This window comes from Crinia signifera, chromosome 6 (assembly GCF_055691185.1).
Source record: "Crinia signifera chromosome 6, ASM5569118v1, whole genome shotgun sequence".
NCBI lineage: Eukaryota > Metazoa > Chordata > Amphibia > Anura > Myobatrachidae > Crinia > Crinia signifera.
In genome coordinates, this window is record NC_139222.1 from 64,143,297 (window position 1) to 64,163,903 (window position 20,607).

The following is a 20,607-nucleotide window of genomic DNA, read 5'->3' on the forward strand; positions in this document are numbered from 1 at the left end:
ACTGTAGATCACACGCCTTCATATCTTACCTGGTGACATCCATCCTCTTACCTTCTGTATTTCAGCTGATGTTCTATATCATAACAAAAGTACATTGTACCTATTACACCATGTGCAATCTGGTCACATTTATAACAAGATACAAAATAGCACAATATATATCTTTGTTTCCACGATTAAATCTATAGACACTTGGATAAGTTACTAGAATGTAACATTATGCAGAGCATAAGCTGCTTTGTGACGCTTCTGTTTGCACTAATGCGCTCATCTGTAGAGTAAGCACCTGGACCTGCACATCAGGGGTTCTATGGGGAGGGGCCACATCTTATGGGAAATGGTGGATGGGACAGAGTGTTTGTAAGTAATTGTTGGCTGGCTGCATTTACAGGATATAATATGTAAATGAGACTGAAGGGGAACAGACTGAGTATCTTTAGTTACAGAGAGGTCGCAAAATCTCTTCCCTGCTTACGGATCTTTCTTTTACAGGTTCTCAGTAAAGACCTTTTTCTGGTCCCATGAAATGAATTTCACAGCGTTGCATGTGGACCAAACTTCGTCCGCAGTGCCTGCCGTGCTCCCCCCCCCACACACACACACACTGCACGCCGCGATCCCCGGTACGGCTGCAAATGGATGATATGCATAATAATCCGTTCGCACCCGGGGAGAAATCACTCGATGGTCGGCAACCATCGAATGATTTCTCCAGCGCTCGTAGATCAGAGACACCTGTATGGAGGTACCATTGGAATGCCCAGCGTGTTAGTTGGGGTGGTGCTTACCCTATCACTAGGCAGCGAGTGTACACTGCATAGAGATCAGGTCTGAATCAGGCCCAGGGTGATCATAATGAATAGCAGGTAGGAAATAAATATGTGGTACACAAAAGTGGCAAGTTGCTTAAATGATTGGTCCATTTGGACCTTATTGGTCCATTGCAATTGCTTGCAAGGGAGGGGCTAGTTCAGGCAAGGGAGGAGCTAGTTCAGGTAAGGGAGGGGCTAGTTCAGGCAAGGGAGGAGCTAGTTCAGGTAAGGGAGGGGCTAAACAAGGCAAGAGAATCACAGAATTCCCCCACCCTACAGGATAGTAGTAATGCAGAGAACTCCGTCTATTTCTCCTTCGCTCCATAGGGATATATGTACACTGAGTTCTCTGCATTACTACTATCATACATGTATTCCAATACACTGATTAATCCTTTTGCTGTACATACCATCTATGTATATTACATGCCGCATACATAATGTAGTGCTGGAATAAATTCACCAGCAAATGTAGGGGCATTTTCTAGTGAGATCACTTAGAGCAGGCATGTCCAACGTTGGCCCTCCAGATATTGTGAAACTACACATCCCAGCATGCTTTGCCACAGTTTTGCTATTAGAGAATGCTAACACTATTGCAAAGCATGCTGGGATGTGTAGTTTCAAAACATCTGGAGGGCCAACGTTGGACATGCCTGACTTAAAGAATGACCTGAAATCTCCCTGGGTGTACGCCCCTTTAGTGTACAACTTTCCATTCTGAACATGTATTATTGGTTATTATAATACTGCTATACCCAGATCTAGCTCCCTTTTTCTTTCTTTATCATGCCCCCATTTAAAGTTGAAGTCTTCAATCAAACATGGTTAAAAATAATAAGAAAAATGAAGATATAATGTACTTACATGCAGAACCTGGCATGGTCGCATCCAGCAGTGCCTCTGCCTCACTAGATGTACTTAGACCAGGTGGATTTGGGAAGGTTCTCCAGCTGGAGGTAATTGACGAGAAACCCGTAAAATTTGCCTGCTCCGCCGCTGTAATTGGTGGGTAATTGGCCTCTTCTGCCTCCATTAGTTCTAGATGGTTATTACTGGAGGCAGAGGGTGGAAAGAATGCCTACAGAAATAAGAAGTAACAGTGTATATCAGTGATTATTACATCTACCATAGGACTGATAGAGGACATAAGACAGACAGAGGCATTTAGCAAACTTCCTGTTTGTGCCATTCAACCATGTGCCATTCAACATTCTTGGGGGTGATAGAGCCAAGGCACTTCTTCAAAAGGAGGCCCGATGGACATACATGTTGAACACTATCAGCGCGTTTGGGCTGAATGAGCAATTGAATTTGAATTGTTTTCTCTAACTCCACCTTGCCTTTATAAAAATTTTCTCTTTGCTGACAGTGCCTATTTGCTTAACATGTCTTATTCATTTTTGCCGTTTTTTCACTTCTCATGTTTAGATTATTCAATCTTTGCCTAAAACATGTAATTATAAGTTTTTTTTTGTCTCTCACAGTGCTGCGGCCTCTAGGCAACTGCGGGAAGCTAACGCCATCACTATGGCTACACCGTGCCTCCGATTGGATAGTGCGGGATGCCGGAAGCAGGAAGTGGCTGCGACTTGTGGTACGCAAGCAGCCGGCTGTTCCTTAGCAACCGGATACCCGTGACGTCATCCAACGTGCGACGAGTCAGCGTGCAGGTGAGCGGAAACGCGGGCTGTAGGCGGGGACTGTGCTGAACACGGGGCTGGTGAAGGTATTTATTCTTGTTTATTGCATGTTTGTATTCTGTGGATATCTATATATATATATATAAGCACAGCATTGCAGTAGATGTGAGGTCGCTATGGTGCAATTACAGGTGTTCATCTACTTTGTGCTATCAAGAGACATCTATATACTCTAGAAGTGCAGAGAGGAAAATGACATTCCAGAATCTCACTATGGAAAGTGTAACCTGTGCTCTATAGTCCACTTTGTCTCCTTGTCAGTTTATTATGAGGCGCAGGATTATCAATTATATTAGAAAAATGTCAGAAGATGTAACAGAGCTCACATCTTGGACAATAAGAAAGTATTGGTAACATAGTAATTATGTCCTTTCTACTTGTGTGTCTCCTGCTAGAAAGAAAACTAAAAATGTGTTTTTGTCAGTGATTTTTATGTAACCCTGAGCACAAGAATAACTGTGTTAGGGAACTTTACACTGTTAAGGCCCCCATACGCTATGCGATTTGGGCTAGAGGATCCAGCAGATTGTCTGTGACATCCTATCGGATCCGATGCGCAGTCCCGTGCGCATCGGATCAGAGCTCGGACGGGCTGCACATAAAATACATCTTATGTGTAGCAGTCAGCAGGACATCCTGGGTGTGATGAGCAGGGTGCGGCAGGTGGCGAGGAGAATTGAAAAATCCTATTCAAAAGACTGGGTGGCCACTGTTTGGCTGAGAGATCTCATTCAGCCAATCAGCAGCCACCTGATCTTTTGAATAGTGTTTTTCAATTCATACACCCCCTGCCTGCAGCTCTCCGAGATTATGTGTGATAAATCACATGTAATTCATGTGTAAAAAAAGGCCCATCATGTGCCAAATCTTATTGATCTCTCCCAGGTAGGGTTAGGGTTAAGGTCAGGGTTAGTCTGCAGAAGAGGACAGTTAGGGTTAGGCGCGAGGGGCGGCGGTACGCGTCCTACGACCTTTTCATACCCCCACTATCCACGTCGGCGTGGAGTTGAGAATAGAATAGTGTGGCGAGCGCAGCGAGCCACCGAGCCCGAAGCGTGGCGAGCGGACGCGGATACCTGTGAAGCCCGCGAGGGGACGCGTATAGCTGTGAAGGTATCCGCGTCCCCTCGCGGGGCTCGCTGCGCTCGCCACGCTTCGGGCTCGGTGGCTCGCTGCGCTCGCCACACTATTCTATTCTCGACTCCACGCCGACGTGGATAGTGGGGGTATGAAAAGGTCGTAGGACGCGTACCGCCGCCCCTCGCAGGCTCGCAGCGCTCGCCACGCTTCGGGTTGACGTTGATAGTGGGGGTGGTGCACTATGAAAAATGGCATTTGGGTGCATTTCACAAGTTTAATACACATTTCAATGCATTCTGATGCATTTCAATGCAAAATCGGGTGCGATCGCATCGCATCGTTTGGCATCCGATGCGATCGCATACGATTTTTGAGCAAAAATGGTCAAAAATCGGTAAAACATCGCATCGCATCGTATGCCATCGTATGCCACTACATATGGCATACGATGCCATGCGATGGCATACGATTTTTGAGCAAAAATGGTCAAAAATCGGTAAAACATTGTATCGCATCGTATGCCACCGTATGCCACATGCGATGCGATGCGATTTTTAGCATACGATCTGCATACGATGCAGGTCGTGAGAGCCGTGATACTCCACAAGTACCATTTTTTTTACACAGCAGCCAGCAGGGGGCGCCGTAGCCGAGCCGCTCATTACATATTCATATATTCACTGCACCCGATCGTTACGATCGGGTATAGTGAATATAGGTCCCCTGCTGGCACCCCCAGGGGGCAGCCTGTGCTGCCTGGCACCCGGGGAGCCCACCTACGTTCTGGGGCAGGCAGAGAGACTTCCATCTCTCTGCCTGCCACCGTCCTCAGGCTCCCTGCGGCATACGCCGCAGGAGCTCATATTCGCCAGTCAGGGGCAGCGAGCCCCTGACACGTTGAATACCGGAGCCTGCGAGGCTCCGGAACGTGGCGAATGTGCAGCGAATCCAAAAAAGGATTCGCTGCACCTCGCAGGTATTCTCATTGAATACCGCCCACTGTCTAATTAGTGACCCTGTCAGCCTATTGCATGCTGACATAATGGCTGTCTATATAGACAGAGCCGATCCCTTCATCCACACCCCATGTATGTGTTTGGCACTTATACATTATCTGCTGACCAGCAATGAGTAGCTCATGGAAGTTCTGTTTTATACTTACAGGGAAGTATGGGGGCTCCATCCCAAGGGATTCCATGGCGACCCAGTTGATGTGCTGGAAGAAGGGGTGGTGGCGGATGCTGTCATTAACTCCTGGTTCTTGGCCCAGATGGTTATTGACAAGCTGAAAAAGGTATTTGGATGTAATTATACAGCACAGTTGCTCAATACAATCATTGTACAAACATTTCTACTGCCGGCACAGAAGAATATAAAGGGATTTCTCCATGGCCACAGTATGTTACTACTGACATTCTATCTGGGATCTGTTGTGTGTCTCACATTACATTCCCCATTCCAAGAACATGTCACCATTCTGCCATTTCCTGTCATGTGTCCTAAAGGTCCATACACACTGGGCTATTATGCCCAGTGTGTGTGCACAGCGATGATTGCTATCATCGCTGAGGGGGAAAGCTGCTCAGTGCATACACACTGAGCGGCTTTCCCCCTGCCCGGCGGGGAGGATGGCTTTGCATAGTGCAGAGCTATGCAAAGCCATCCTCAAAGCCGCTCATCTGCTTGTAATAGCAGCAGATGAAGGGCTTTCCTGGCGATGATGCGGGAGCGTGCAGCATCGCTCACCGCTCATCGCCGGGGCACACACACTGGGCAGCTATGAGCTGAAAGCCGCTCAACCTGCTGTTTTGAGCGACTTTCAGCCCAGTGTCTATGGGCCTTAATGCTGATGTGTCTGTGTAACAATGGCTGCTCAGGGTTTGCTTGCCAATTGTATAGACATTTGTAAATAAGACTACATGCATTACTTACATACATCTTATAGATATACACAACATATAACATAGGCATGGGGCACTAAGTGAACTCTGCCAGAACTTTCTATACCTGTCATCACTAGAAATATATGCATTGGTGTTTGATAGAAACATATCTGTACATTGTTATATTGTCACTATACAATAGTCTAACGTTACTTATCTGATTATTGTCTGTCCAACAGGAATGACTGCAGAGAAACCAGTGGGATGATGCAGGTGAGGGGCAAACACACGGGCGATTTATGCCCTATTTCTAAGCGATCTGTCTAGAATACTTAGAAATGAAGCACGGATCGCTCCCTTTGTACACCCTATAGCTATGGCGGTTCGCAGCCCTGCACATCACTATCGCCCACAGATATAGACAGTGCATGCACGTTCTATCCTGCTTACATCACCAATCCGCATAGGCAAACACTGCTCAGCACAGATTGCTCAGCACATATAGCAGGTGATTCCCATGTGTGCAGCGATGTGTGCTGAGCCACCTGTGCTTAAGCAGCACAGGACTCACGTCTCCCCGTGTGTACAGGGCTTTAGTTGAGTATGCACTCAATTGTGATGCTCTATATATTTATTATTCCTATTTATAAAATGCAGAAAAGTCACCTCTCAATAAAAAACACCCATGTAGACCTTTTACTTATCTGCCAATAGTTATAGCATAGCTAACAGCTGCGTCAGCCGTCGCCAGAGAAAAGATTCAGCTATTTTCCATAAAGCCACAATCTTTATTCACTGCTGTACAATGCGCGGCATAGCGGGGCATATGGTATGCGTACACTCCCGCTATGCATACACTTATATAGGAGCTGTCTGGTGCGGGCGCATGCACCCTGCTGCTTTATGGGAGCCTGCTGCGATGCGCTCGCACTGCAATCCCACTACAGCAAGCTGCTATACACAGCAAAGCTGTAGCAGGACACATCTGTAGACAGCGGCGTAGCTACGTTTTGGGCGCCCCCCGCCGTAAGGGGGGGGGCGCCACCCGCCGCCCATTCAAACCCACCCAATCCCCCGCAGCCTTACCTTTCGCGCTGGTCTCGGCGGCTCCGTTCTTCTGCTGAGGACCACCACAAAATGGCCGCCCCCATACAGCAGACAGTTTCAGAGAACTGTGTGCTATATGGGGGCGGCCATTTTGTGGTGGTCCTCAGCAGAAGAACGGAGCCGCCGGGACCAGCGAAATAGGTAAGCCTGCGGGGAATTGGGAGGAGGTTTAACTATAGCACCGCAGCCCCCTGCGCCCCCATATGCACAGCGACCCCCCCCCCCCCCCGCGGGGGCTGCGGTGCTATAGTTACGCCAGTGTCTGTAGTCAGTAATAGTGGCCGGCTGTCAGAGTGCAGAGTTTACTTGTAGCAGTAATTGGACAGTACAGTAGATCAGATACTCTGGTTTTCAATAGAGATCAGAGGACTCTAGAACAGATTGATCCTATAACACAGTGACTAATGGTTACTTACATCCAACATCTTATAAAGTTATATACAACCAATTACATAATTTATATTAATAATTGATAAATGTAATATCATATTTACCATGTTAATGAGGTCCATGGCGGCAGATTCTGTTGCGCAGAATCTTGAGTGAGCAGCATGACCTCCGGTTATCATTTCGTTCAAGATGACTCCAAATGAGAACCAGTCTTCGCCAATCATGTACTCCTTGCCGAAATACAGCTACCAAAAGAGAGCAATTGGTTACCAACATTTTAGCAATCACTTTATTTATTTTTTTAATTAACAAAATAGCGGTAAAGATAACCCCTACATGTTATAGTAACAGCAGCAATATTTTATATTGTTTATAAATAATAAGTACTTTTGTACTTATGCTGTTTTTAGGTATATTTTGTCCCGAGTTATTGCTCTTTCACTTGTATATACCAGTTCACGTACTATATATTGTTTACAGCAGCTGTCCTGCCAACACACGGCAGCAGTCTTACGTCATCTTCCCCTGGTAAGAGTTGGCCTGGAAGTTGCATGTACAGTACCCGTTCCCATGGAGGACGCTATGGTGGAGGGTAGTCACTTAAGGTAATGCTGGTTACACACCAGAACGATTTTGCTCAGTCCCATCAATGTCGATGCAATTTAGTCCGATTTTATGTAAATTGGGCACGTTTTGGCATGTTTTAGATCCGAATCCGATCTGATGGTTACCCTTTGTGCGCTTATTGTATGTATGCACTATTTCCATCTTTATCACTCTTGGGATTATTACTTTGTGCATGATATGTTTGCAGCACTTTGGGTTCAGCTGCGCACTTTGGTCTGATTTGTATTTTTTAGTCATGATCATTCCGGTGTATACCCAACATAAGAGTCGTATTGTTTACTGTTAATTCTGCACCAGACCCAGAAGTCCAAAGCCAGAGCTGCATCGCAATTGACAGCTCTTATGGAAAGAGCTGTCCTCTGCATTAATAATCGCATATGTTAGTGCATATGGGATTATTAATAATGCGGTACCCGGGGAATGCTGGTGATGTGGTGGGGGGGGGGGATGTTAGTGCATCTTCCACATGGAGACTTGGCAGAATCAGAATTACCCAGCAATGTGCAACGATGCATGTGCATGCTACAGTGAATGCCCTTTTTACCCAACTTGGCTATATGCGGTCACATACGGGGTTGGAATCAGGCCCCATGTACATAGTTACATGAGGAAACAGTAGGAAACCCTTTGCATTTACCTCAGGAATAATGACACCACACCTTCTAGCACAGCCAGTAACACCCTCGTCTCTAGGCGTGATCTCAAGGGCCAGACCGAAGTCGGCGATCTTGAGATGTCCTGTTGGAGTCACCAAGATGTTCTCTGGTTTTAGGTCGCTGTGAAGAAAATAAAATCTTTGTTTTCATACAAACAGGAATTATTTGGTACATAGATTATATTGCACGTTACATGTGCACATTCTAACTAATAGTAGTTTCATATGTTTGGGAGCAAGGACTAATGTAATCATATTTAGGTTAGTGTCCATGTGATTCCACCATGTCATGTACATCTGTATGTGTGCTGCAGACATCTAGGTTATTTAATAGTGGAACCTTCCTCAGCCCAATAACCCCTGTGATACTAATATGTGTGGTTACAGCAGACTGTAAATAACTAGTGATATTGATGTCATAGGAAGCGGCAAATGGAGGCTGATGCTGGTGGTTCCCAGCTGGGGAAGGGGAGCAGCTTATAAATGGGGTCAGTTTATTCTTATTTGTAACCAGAAAAGAAATAATAACAATACACTGACACGTGGGCCAGGCAGCACATTGTGCTTATTGTGCTGTTATTCCCTGAGTGCAGCCGCTGCCATTTATCATTGGGGATTGTAAGCTTTTAGGGGTAATGGGCCTTATTCAGATCTGAGCTCAGTACTAATTTGTTTGGAAAATGGGCAAAACCATGTGCACTGCAGGTGGGGCAGATGATACCTGTGCAGAGAGAGTTACATTTGGGTGGGGTGTGCTGACACTGGAATCTAAATTGCAGTGTAAAAATAATGCAGCCAGTATTTACCCTGCACATAAACAAAATAACTCACACAAATCTAACTCTCTATACATGTTACATCTGCCCCACCTGCAGTGCACATGGTTTTGCCCATTTTCCAAACAAATTTGTACTGAGCTCAGATCTGAATAAGGCCCAATGGGTGAGTTATTTACCTGTGTAGTGAGTGCCAGATACTGTACCTTTAGATTCATATAAATAGCAATTGGAGATGGAATTAAAGGAACCATATTAGGTGAAGTTATCCAACCTGTGTCCATCCACCTCTTCCGCAATTATTTATTTTAGCTTTCCTTAATTTGTCACCTGTCACTCCTGCTCCTCTTACTCCCCTTACTACACCTCTCATAACCTCCGTCCTCCTCTTTTTTATGTACCTCCCACTCCTTCCAACTCATTACCCTGCACCTCCCACACTCTAACTCCACCTCCTTCCCCTCCACCTTCCACTTCTTTCTCCTCTGCACTTCCCACTCCATCCCTCCACCTCCTTCTCCTGCATGTCTACTCCCTCCTTGCTCCTCTGCGCCTCCCACTCCCTCCCTCCACCTGCTTCCCCTGCACCTCTCACTACCTACTTCCTCCTCCTTCCTCTGCACCTCCCCCTCCACTTCCTTCCCCTGCACTTCTTACTCCATCCTTCCACTTCCTTCCCCTGCATCTCTCTCTCCCTCTTTCCTCCTCTACACCTCCCACTCCCTTCATCTACCGCCTTCCCCTGCACTTCTTACTCCATCCTTCCACCTCCTTCCCCTGCATCTCTCACTCCCTCTTTCCTCCTCTACACCTCCCACTCCCTTCATCTACCTCCTTCCCCTGCACTTCTTACTCCATCCTTCCACCTCCTTCCCCTGCATCTCTCACTCCCTCTTTCCTCCTCTACACCTCCCACTCCCTTCATCTACCTCCTTCCCCTGCACTTCTTACTCCATCCTTTCACCTCCTTCCCCTGCATCTCTCACTCCCTCTTTCCTCCTCTACACCTCCGACTCCCTTCCTCCACCTCCCTCCTCTGCACCTCTCACTCCCTCCCACCTCCTTCCCCTGCACTTCTCAGCACCTCCTTCCCCTGCACTTCTCACTCCCTACTCAATACTCTCCTCAGCCATAATTGACAATAAAAGCATAAAACAATTGTGCAGAGACAGCATCTGTGGCTACTGAGAGCTGTAGATAACGATTGTATATTACTATGTAAAGGAGGCCATGTAATATGTAAGTGGGAAATATGTGCTAATTGGTAACATGTATAGCGTGTAGGAAACAGACATGATCAGCATATTACATTCTGCATTATACACTCCATAGTAATATTGCTTTATTATACTATTATCATACTCTAACTATATAATTACCCATGGACTATTCCCTTGGAATGGAGGAATTGAATCCCGCATACTATCTCTGCTGCATAGAACCTGTTGGATAGAAAACAGGTTAATGTTATATTGTAGGATGTATAAATAATGGGTGTGGTATAGGGGTCCGACAGTCGGGATCCCGACAGTCATTAGCCCAACATCGGAATCCCGACTGTCCGGACTAAGACAGCATGGTGAGCGCAACAGAGCCCCTTGCGGGCTCGCTGGGGGCACAGAGGCTCTCTACGCTTGCCACCTATTGTATTCTTCCTCTATGGGGGTTGTGGACCCCCACAAGGGAGAATAGGCGGTGGCCGTCGGGCATATGAGGTTAATATGAGGATTCTGTTTTTGTGCATTGGTGCAATTCACTTCATATTGGGGGTTATTCTGGTTGATTCCCAAGGCTATGAATTCGCAGCCTTGCGAATCCATGTAACCCCGCATTTAAATGGTGGTACGTCATCCCACCATTCGCAAGGGCGATTCGCTGGCAGGGACTGCGAATGGATGTTACACAGTAACATCCATTCGCTGCCTTGTGCGATCAGCCCATATAATTCCATGGTCACCACAGCAGCTGTATAATCCTGCCACAGCTGACGTGTCATTTACCAAACCACATACACAGCTGCCCCTTAGTACATGGCCACCTTCATGTTGCTGCACACAGTGATGACAGCAGCTGTATAATCCTGTCACATCTGATGTGTGTCATTTCCCAAACTACATACACAGCTGCCCCTTAGTACACGGCCACCTTCATGTTGCTGCACACAGTGATGCCAGCAGCTGTATAATCCTGTCACAGCTGACGTGTGTCATTTCCCAAACCACATACACAGCTGCCCCTTAGTACATGGCCACCTTCATGTTGCTGCACACAGTGATGACAGCAGCTGTATAATCCTGTCACATCTGACGTGTGTCATTTCCCAAACTACATCTCGCACCTCACACTAGCCCACCCACACCACCCATAAGCACCCCCACTTGCATACCTCTGCCACACACCATACTACAACACACACAACATCACCGCACCCGCTCCTCCACCACCACCCACAGCACCCCGCCATCCACTTGCGCAAACAGGACAACCGCCCATCATACACCGCCACTACACCCACACCCCCCCTCCCCCATGCAGAGGCGGAACTACCATTGGTGCAGCAGGTGCACTGCACCGGGGCCTCTGAGGACTAAGGGGCCCACTACTGCCTAGACCAGCAGCTTGTACCTCTGTCACCCACTGTTGAGGGGCCCAAATTGTACTTTTGCACCTGGGCCTACCACTCACAAGTTCCGCCACTACCCCCATCAACGCTACACCGGCCTTTCACACATCCACAACATGCCCAAACCCCTTCCCTAACCCACCCCAAAACCAACTACAACACTCTCACCCCCGCACCTCACACAACCACACCACCCACATGCACCTCCAACTCCACCACTCTCAAAAAAAATACCCCTCCAACGACACCAAGCCCCCCTTTCACCACACGCAGCACCCTTACATCCACCTGCCAAAACACTGCACCTGCCCCTCTCCATTTCGCATTACCCCTGCAACCAGCCACACCAACACCACAGACGCCCATCGTCTGTAAGCCCTGTTCATACCAACAAAATAACATACTCCCTCTTCACAATCAAACGCCCTTTTCATCTTAAAAATGAAACCTCTAACTATAGTACCAATACAGGTCATCCTCTATATAACACAATGCAGATTTCACATACTAAAGGCAATCACATGTTAAGTGGGCGGAGCCCCTTACAACGGTGTGAAGAGCGCCCGTAGGGCGAGATGAATCACCTAGTGCTTTTATATACTGTATTATCTATTGATACATCAGAACCCTTCTGACTGAATACAAAATGTATATGTATAATATATAATCTATCAGTAAGTCCTCCCTCTATCAGCGGCTGTAACAACACATTACTCTATATCCTTACCTTGCACTGGAGATGTCCATGGGCCCATTCCTCATCAGGAGACTACGGAAGTCTCCGCCACTGGCATACTCCATCCCAAAGAAAACGTGATTCTGTGTATGGTAGAGGCAATAGTGTTATTATATACATGGCAGGACAGGCAGGACGGACAGAGCTAGGGCGAGGGGAATGTCACCTTTGTCGAAATAACTAAGTAAGGGGAAATTCTGTACATTATTCATTCACTTCTCATCTTCTCATGGGAATATAATGGACAGTCATGGGGAGGGGACGGGACCTGCGGGGCGGTGCCTAGGCCAGCAGTACATAAGTGGACAGTCATTAGGCTAAACACTATGGGTGACATTCTATGCTTTGCACTAAATGCATATGTTTTATTCGCGCACCACATCGCCGCAAATCGCATTTTTCTAAATCGCACTTTTCAGTCAAAATTCGATTATTTAATGTGATGCGCATTAGAGGCTGAAAAGTGCGAATAGGTGCGAATAGCGGCGAAGAGGTGCGATTTTTAGTAACAAAAAAGTGCGATTTAAAGTATAAAAAAAAGCGAGTTCTTCCGCCGTTCATGTGCGAGTTTTGGACCAACCGGAGTGCGATTTACAAAACTGTCTCCGCATGACTAAGAACCCCCAAACCTATTGGCCCACCTATGTCCCCTCCATTATGCATCACACCCCCTATATAAAGGGCCATTGGCACCATTTCACTCTTTGATAGGAAGTAAGGAGCATGGAGAGGAGCAGTGGAAGCGTGAGTTCAGGAAGAGGTGTTGGTGGCAGAGTGAGGAGTGGCAGAGGGAGCAGTGGCAGAGTGATGAGTGGCAGAGGGAGCAGTGGCAGAGTGAGGAGTGGCAGAGGCAGCAGTGGCAGAGTGATGAGTGGCAGAGGGAGCAGTGGCAGAGGGAGCAGTGGCAGAGTGATGAGTGGCAGCAGCCAGTCAAGTGGGAGAGGCAGCAGTGTGGCAGGCAGCATGGCCACAGCAAGGCCAGCCTCAGCCCAGACCCTGGCCGTCCAGCCCCAGCAGGAGGAGGTGGAGGATCCGCTGGCATCCCCATCCTACAGCCAAGCCCTAGACCATACCCCACACCAGCTGCAGGAGGGCCACATTTTAGAGGTGGAGGAAGATGCTGGTGAGGAGGAGGAAGACACTGGCATGGAGGAGGAGGAGGGCGACATGGCTGGTGCTGAAAATGAGGAGGAGGAGGAGGTGGTAGCTGGTCGCACCAAAAGTGTCCGCATGGTCCGGTTTTCATATGAAGAAAATGTGGCACTTGTCCGGGCTATCATGCCAGTGTTCGAGCGTCTTCTTGGCAAAAGCAATTACAAGACCACTGCCCAGCGCAAGCGGGCTATATGGAAGGACATCACCCAGGCGGTGAACGCTGTGAGTAATCACAAGCGCCTGGTGCGCAATGTGAAAAAAAGCGCTTTAATGATATAAAACGCCAGTTAAAGCATAAAATGGCCCTGGAGGTTGAGGAGGCGACCAGGACTGGAGGAGGAAGCCCCACCACTGTCAGCTACAATGCTTATGAGGTGAAGCTGAAGCGCATCATCCCCCCTGAGGTCCTGCCTGGCATGCATGTGGCGGATTCCGACAGGCCACAAACGCCACCACGAGCTGGTAAGTGTGACCCCATGCAAACTTTAACATACATGCCAATGTATTATACCTGTAATGTGCACTTGTATTGTTATGCTTTGTAAAGTGCTGCTGTGGAACTACATAGCCCAGCAAGGTCATGTACAAGAAAATGGCTGCTCCTACTTTGAAATTGCTGACAATGCTGGGCCTTGTAGTTTCACAACTACTCATATTGATTAACAGTGTACCATTGTTTGCAGCAGACTAACATGTATGTGTACAAAAACCCTGTGGTGTACTGGTGGTTTAGCTGCCATGCCAACATACCACCGATTATCCCATAGTTGTCATGTGTACACTAGTTTACTACTAAGTTTAAAATTTCATATTTGACTTTAAACCAAAAAAAGGTGGTCCAGATATAATGCAGTCCTTTTCCATTGGGTATTGTCCATTATTGTGAATTCACTGCATGTTTTCTGAAAATGCTTATCCATTGCAAGGTCCATAATGCCTGCCCATCTTTCCTTGTACAGATTGTCCGTCCCGAAGTGCTGCGGCATCCAAGAGAAGAAGGCCCGTTGCTGCGGAATCTGCGGAAGCAGGTAAATGACTAAACAACACCCCATTACACATACACTACACACACCCATGTCACCTCAACAATATCTCACACTACATTCTGCTCCTGCTGCTACATTGCAACGAAAATGAGTGTAATCTGAGCTAGGCATGTGACATATTATTAATGTCAATGTTGCATGCTGTATCGGGGTACATGTGTAAGTGCATAACACCCCTAGGTATGGGCGTCAGCCATCTATAGCCCTATGTCAAAAAGTGTAGACGACAGTGTGGCCTATATATGCATCAATACTTAGCTTTTCATCTGTATCCACAGGTGCTATACAACTAGGGAGCAACACAACAGAATCTTCAATAGTGGAGCTAGACGAAATGGACATCATTCTTGATCCGGTCGACACCTTTGCGGCAGAGGAAGAAATGCAGACCTCGTCACAGAGTGATCTTCCCCCAAGTGGGGTGTCTCCCAACCCACCCCCACCCACCCAGCCACCCCATACACCAGCTACAGCTTCCCAAGTAGCTAACTCCTTGGTTAATTTCAAGGACAAGCAGCTAGAATTCATGGCCTCCCAAAGCCTACAAATTGGTAATATACAGGGGTACATGCGTGACACCTTCCTTCAGTTACGCAAAATTGCACGTAGTGTACGGGTAGGTGTAGGCACTCAAGTGCGCATTGCCAACAGTATTGACACCCGTTTTGCAGAACTAACTGCTGCAATAAGGGAGCAGAATAGCCATATTGGGAGCTGACAGCACTAACCCAAACATGCACAGCGCAGACCAATGCCCTACTAGCTATGCAGGCCCAAATACAGCAGCAGCAGGAAGGCAATGTGGGAGGTGGCACTACCTCAACCCTCAGCAGTGTCTCCAGCACCCCAATAAGTGTCTCCCCCACTTCCCCACCCCGTCGTAGTGTGAGGACCCGTGGTGGGCTTAGTGCCGGCTCTAAAAGTGGTGTAGGGCTGCCTGATGCTGGCCGAAGGTAGCTGCTACATGAGTGTCTATACTTAATAAAATGGCAAAGATCTTTGTACATGGCCCCACAGTTTGTATTTTGCACATGTAAAAATGCTGAATGCTTTACACACAAAAAAGTAAAAGTTGCTAACCGCATACCATTGTGTTTGTGTCTTTTTCTCAATATAAATTAATGTGTGAATTAGAACATATTGTAATGGTATATGCCTATGGGATTGCAGTAAACTAGTGTGGTATAACTCCTTGCCTGGCAAAGGTTGTGGATCTACATTTTCCAGCAGGCTCTGACACTCATGGTTTGGACTGTAATGGTTGTAGTGTGTCTGGGCATGCTGGCACATGTAGTTCCACAACACAAGTGAGCCATGTTTCACTGCAAACTTCATTCATACATGTACCAAGAGTACTTAGAAGGTAGATATCAGCAAGGGATAGGTCAGCACCACCATGTGCATCTGTTGTGGACTGGTGTTAGGTTAAATGTGGGTGGAAACAGATGGTATTGGTCAATAATTTGTTAATGACTACACTTACAACACTGGTACATTTTGGAGTACAGGGCACATGTGCTTACCAGAAAAGTTACGCCTGCTGATGTATGTCCGCAACAACTTCTTTATAGCAAGTAACAGTTGAGTGAAATGCTTGGACAAAGTGGCCTGTGATACCACCAAGGCCCATGAGGTCACAGACTGAGTGGAGGCTGTGGACAAATAGTAGAGGGCACACATTAATTAGTGCTGGCCAGACACTACATAGTTGCCACCAACAAAATGGGAAAAATCATATCTCACCTGCTCATATAACTCCTACAGGGTAATGGGGTTCAGCGTAACCATCCCCACAACCTGTTAATCCGACAGGTAGTCCAGGTACAGGTGAGCACCATACATACGTGGGGTACCCAGTAGTGGGGGGGCTACCAGCATCTTTTGCCCACCTTCCTCCCTCCTGCGTTGCTCCTCCAATTGGGACACATCACAGATAAGCAAGTTTAAAATAGTCATAAAAATCTACATGATTTAAACCCTCACAGGTGTCCTTACTGATGTTGGGGTTAATGTAGGGGGGTTTGGGAGTGATAATGAAGGCACCTGTGTTGAAATTAACCATGTGTGCACTTGACCAAAATGAGTTCTGTGCAAATGCGCCAAACAGAACCAGGTCTGAAATAAGTGCGATAATTAGACACCGCAAAAGTGCGAATTGCAAATGCGCATAGCATTAAATTAACGGTTTGTATAGTTTTCCATTGGAAAAAATCTGGATGCGATAAAAGTGCGAATTAATCTCGCACTTTTGTTCCGCATACCTTTACGCACATAATATGCGATTTCTGTCACCTAACGATTTCACTGAAAAATGCGATAGCGCCATTTTGTGGTCTAAATAACGCCAAAAAACGGAAATCGCATAGCATAGAATGTCACCCCCATAGGTCAATAGGTCAACACATGAAATATGTCGACCTGCATTAGGTGGACATGATAAAAAGGTTGACACAAGCATTAGGTCGACATGTAAAAGGTTAGAGGCAGTCACAGCCTTACCGTGCTCTGATGGGAGAAGTAGCCATGGATGAGGAATGGGCACCCAGATGCAAGGTCTAGCACTTTTCTTTCCATGAATGCATGTTCTACGCCGATCTCTAGGAGCCATCTCTTGCTCATGACCTTTACAGCCAACAACTGGCTGTGAGCTGAGTGTGAGGCCAGGAGAACCTAGAGGAAATATTACAGTGTTAACCTCATAACCACAGTGTCCTGGTGACGTCATCCCTTGTGGGTCCCTAACACTAAGCTGAAAGGCCCCCATACACTAGTCCAATTTGGGCCAATTTCATCCAAATCTGATGGATCGGGCAGAGACATTGGCCTAAATTGAATGTGTATGACATTCCATTGGGTCCGGTGCGTGGTCCCCTATCATAATGGAGGCCAGACCTGCAGGTCTGACTCTGACCCACTCACGGGGGGGGGGGGGGTTTGTTGCTTGCGATATATCACATGTGAAAGGACCATATGCAATGTATTGCTTGTGATGTTGCCGTCTAGGAAGATCCGTGGCAGCTCCAGGGGGGGGGGGGGGGGCAAACACTTCTGCGATACATTGCAATAGTGTATGGCCAGCTTTACATCTGGGGCACGGAATCCCCCCATGCCGGTAAAGCCCAGCCACCACCGGGCACCACCCTAGAAATATGCTTTTGTGTTACTGTTAATAAGAAAAACTATGTGCTAAGGAGTGATACATAAGTGATGGACATAAATTAGACAGTGTTACACTGGTAAACAATAATAAAGTGCTACATTGAATGCCCCAAGCAGCCAGGCCGTACCCACTCTGGAGTATTATATAATACTTTTACTGCCAGAGATTTTGCACTTTGCAGGTTGCGTTTCAGTGAAGCAGCATCTTCTACACAATGTAAAGACGTTTCACACGTATATAAGTGCCACATGTAATACAGGCAACATTCCCTGATGTTCTAGCTGATGCTGCACTGATAATGTAAGAAAAGGGGCCACTCTATAGCGGTAGGAGGTCACACATTACACAGTGCGTCTATCCTTCCATGCTTCTATCACCCCACATACTGTAACCTTATTACAGTGACTACTAGAACAGGTCGCCCTACCCGAACCATCAGACACTGTCGTGTTATATTATAGCGGGGGAATGTTACACCTCATGCAGTTATACTGTGTGCAATATCATTACATGGAATGGTGAGTCACAACTGACATTGAATGATATTGCACTGCAGCCTTGTTCACCTCTAATAATATGGAGACATATAGTAATTCCCCTGTGACCACTGAAACCTCATTGCTTACCTTCCCAAAACCACCTTGGCCTAACTGATGGTGAAACGTCAGTCCCTGGATGGTGCGAGAGACTGCATCTCTGAGGCAGGGTGATGGAGCACTGCTGGTTTCTAATGGAGAGAGAAGCCAGAGGAGAACATTTAAACAGTGCCCATATATGATAGAACATGAATTAAGGTGACATTTATATTACCATGCCCCCAACTTTGGCAGAGGAGGAAGAAGGACGCTTGTGTGTGCCCAAATTTCTGTAGGCGTGGCCTCATGCTCCATGGGTGTGACCTATGCTCATGAAACTTCTGCGAGGCACGCCCCATCTATGCAGCTCTGGGGGCATGTCCAGCACTTAGTGAGCTACTGGCCATGCTCCCAGCCCCTCTGCCTGCCTGAATAGATGCTGTGCACAGGCTCACAGCATTTATTCCCTGCTGAGCAGCGGCAGGCAGGGGGGATTCCCTGTTGCCGCACCATCACCACTGCGGAACGCTGCCGGCCCCGGGTGGGATGGCAGACTATCACAAAAACTGGATGGTTCAGCGAAAATCAGGACAGTTCGGAAGAATGTATTACAGCAGGAAAACAGGGTAAAGTGACCAGAAAATCAGCCAAGTGACATGAAGATTTCCATTCAGTTATCCTACTGAGGAAAATGTTAGTCCAGTAGCAGCAAGAGGCTAAGCTATTTTGCTTAGAGATTTTCTTTTATGAAAACAGGACAGAGCGATGCACATTGTCATATGCACACGTGTGCAGCTCTGACGGGAAAAGTACATATCCAACTCCACCAACTGTATCTTGTCCCCATTAGGTAATGCTATCTTCAGATAGGGGGGGGGGAGTGTGCAACAAATAATCACTGGCTGAGTAAGTTACATGGTCAGAGGAAGTATTGTATGGTTGGATGGAGACCACATCTGGTGGACACTTTGTCCCTCCCTTATTGGTTGGGTATAGGAGACAGATGCCAGCAGCTGTATATGCAATTGACCCATCACACTTTTTATGTTTATTCTGAGGAAGGGGCTGGAGGGGAGGAGCTTATGTACCACTCTCAATAAGTGCTGACTACATTTATCTACACCTCTATCTGCTTCTCTCACAGACACAGTGATCAGCACTGGATCTTACACACTGACACTACCTATAATCAGGGCCAGAGCGGCCCTGGGGGAGGGGCGCTTACCCCCTCCACGGGGGGGGGGGGGGATGCCCGTGCGCCATGCTGCTCCAGGGTAGGGGTATGGGGAACGCGATGATGCCTGGGGGGGTTTGCCGTGCTGCTCGGGGTGGGGGGTGGATGCCGTGCTGCACACTCACCGAGAAGCATCTTCATTCTGCCGGGCGGCTCTCCTCTGCTTCTGCAGCAGCTCACTACTGCCCTCCAGTGGCCGGTGCCCTAGGCAAATGCCTAAACCTGCCTACTGGTGGCGCCTGCCTATAATGACTATTATACAACTGGCACTAAAGTTAATATTAAACATGATTTACAGAAATCATTTATAAAACTGATGGGATAACTAGTCTGTTAAATCAATACAAACAAACATAGGTCAAAAACAGCAGAAATATCTCCTTTACTGTCAGCAAGAAAAGCGCTGCTGCTGGCAGAGAGAGGGAGTCACACTGCAGGGGGGGCAGACTGCAGGAGGGAGTCATGCTGCGGGGGGGGGGGGCAGACTGCAGGAGGGAGTCATGCTGCGGGGGGGGGGGGGGGCAGACTGCAGGAGGGAGTCATGCTGCGGGAGGAAGTCACGCTGCAAGGGGGAACAGACTGAAGGAGGGAGTCACGCTGTGGGGGGGGAGACAAACTGTGGGATGGAGTTACGCTGTGGGGGGAGACAGACTGCAGGAGGGAGTCACACTGCGGGGGGACAGACTGCAGGAGGGAGTCATGCTGCGGGGGGGGGGGCAGACTGCAGGAGGGAGTCATGCTGCGGGGGGGGGCAGACTGCGGGAGGAAGTCACGCTGCAAGGGGGAACAGATTGCAGGAGGGAGTCACGCTGTGGGGGAAGACAAACTGTGGGATGGAGTTACGCTGTGGGGGGAGACAGACTGCAGGAGGGAGTCACACTGCGGGGGGAAACAGACTGCAGGAGGGAGTCACAGGGGTGAGACTGGTGCATGGGGGAGTCACGCTGCGGGGTGGGAGACATACTGTGGGGGGAGTCACGCTGCAGGGGGGGAACGACTACAGGAGGGAGTCACGGGGGTGAGACCGGTGCATGGGGGAAACACG

General features: G+C 47.8%; 1 protein-coding gene and 1 long non-coding RNA gene across 2 annotated transcripts in view; both read left to right on the top strand.

Moving 5' to 3' along the window:
- The window catches only part of LOC146006955 (uncharacterized), a 34,861-nt gene extending 29,997 nt beyond the window's left edge, over positions 1 to 4,864 (top strand). The window contains exons 5-6 of the long non-coding RNA XR_014444143.1: positions 2,300 to 2,485; positions 4,760 to 4,864. This is a non-coding gene — a long non-coding RNA (uncharacterized LOC146006955). The remainder of the gene's footprint in view (positions 1 to 2,299; positions 2,486 to 4,759) is intronic.
- A 2,659-nt stretch (positions 4,865 to 7,523) lies between these two features.
- LOC146006956 (uncharacterized) overlaps positions 7,524 to 20,607 on the top strand; it is a 30,162-nt gene continuing 17,078 nt past the window's right edge. The window contains exon 1 of the mRNA XM_083145385.1: positions 7,524 to 7,580. Coding sequence (XP_083001511.1) covers positions 7,546 to 7,580 — 35 coding nt within the window. The 5' untranslated portion in view covers positions 7,524 to 7,545. The remainder of the gene's footprint in view (positions 7,581 to 20,607) is intronic.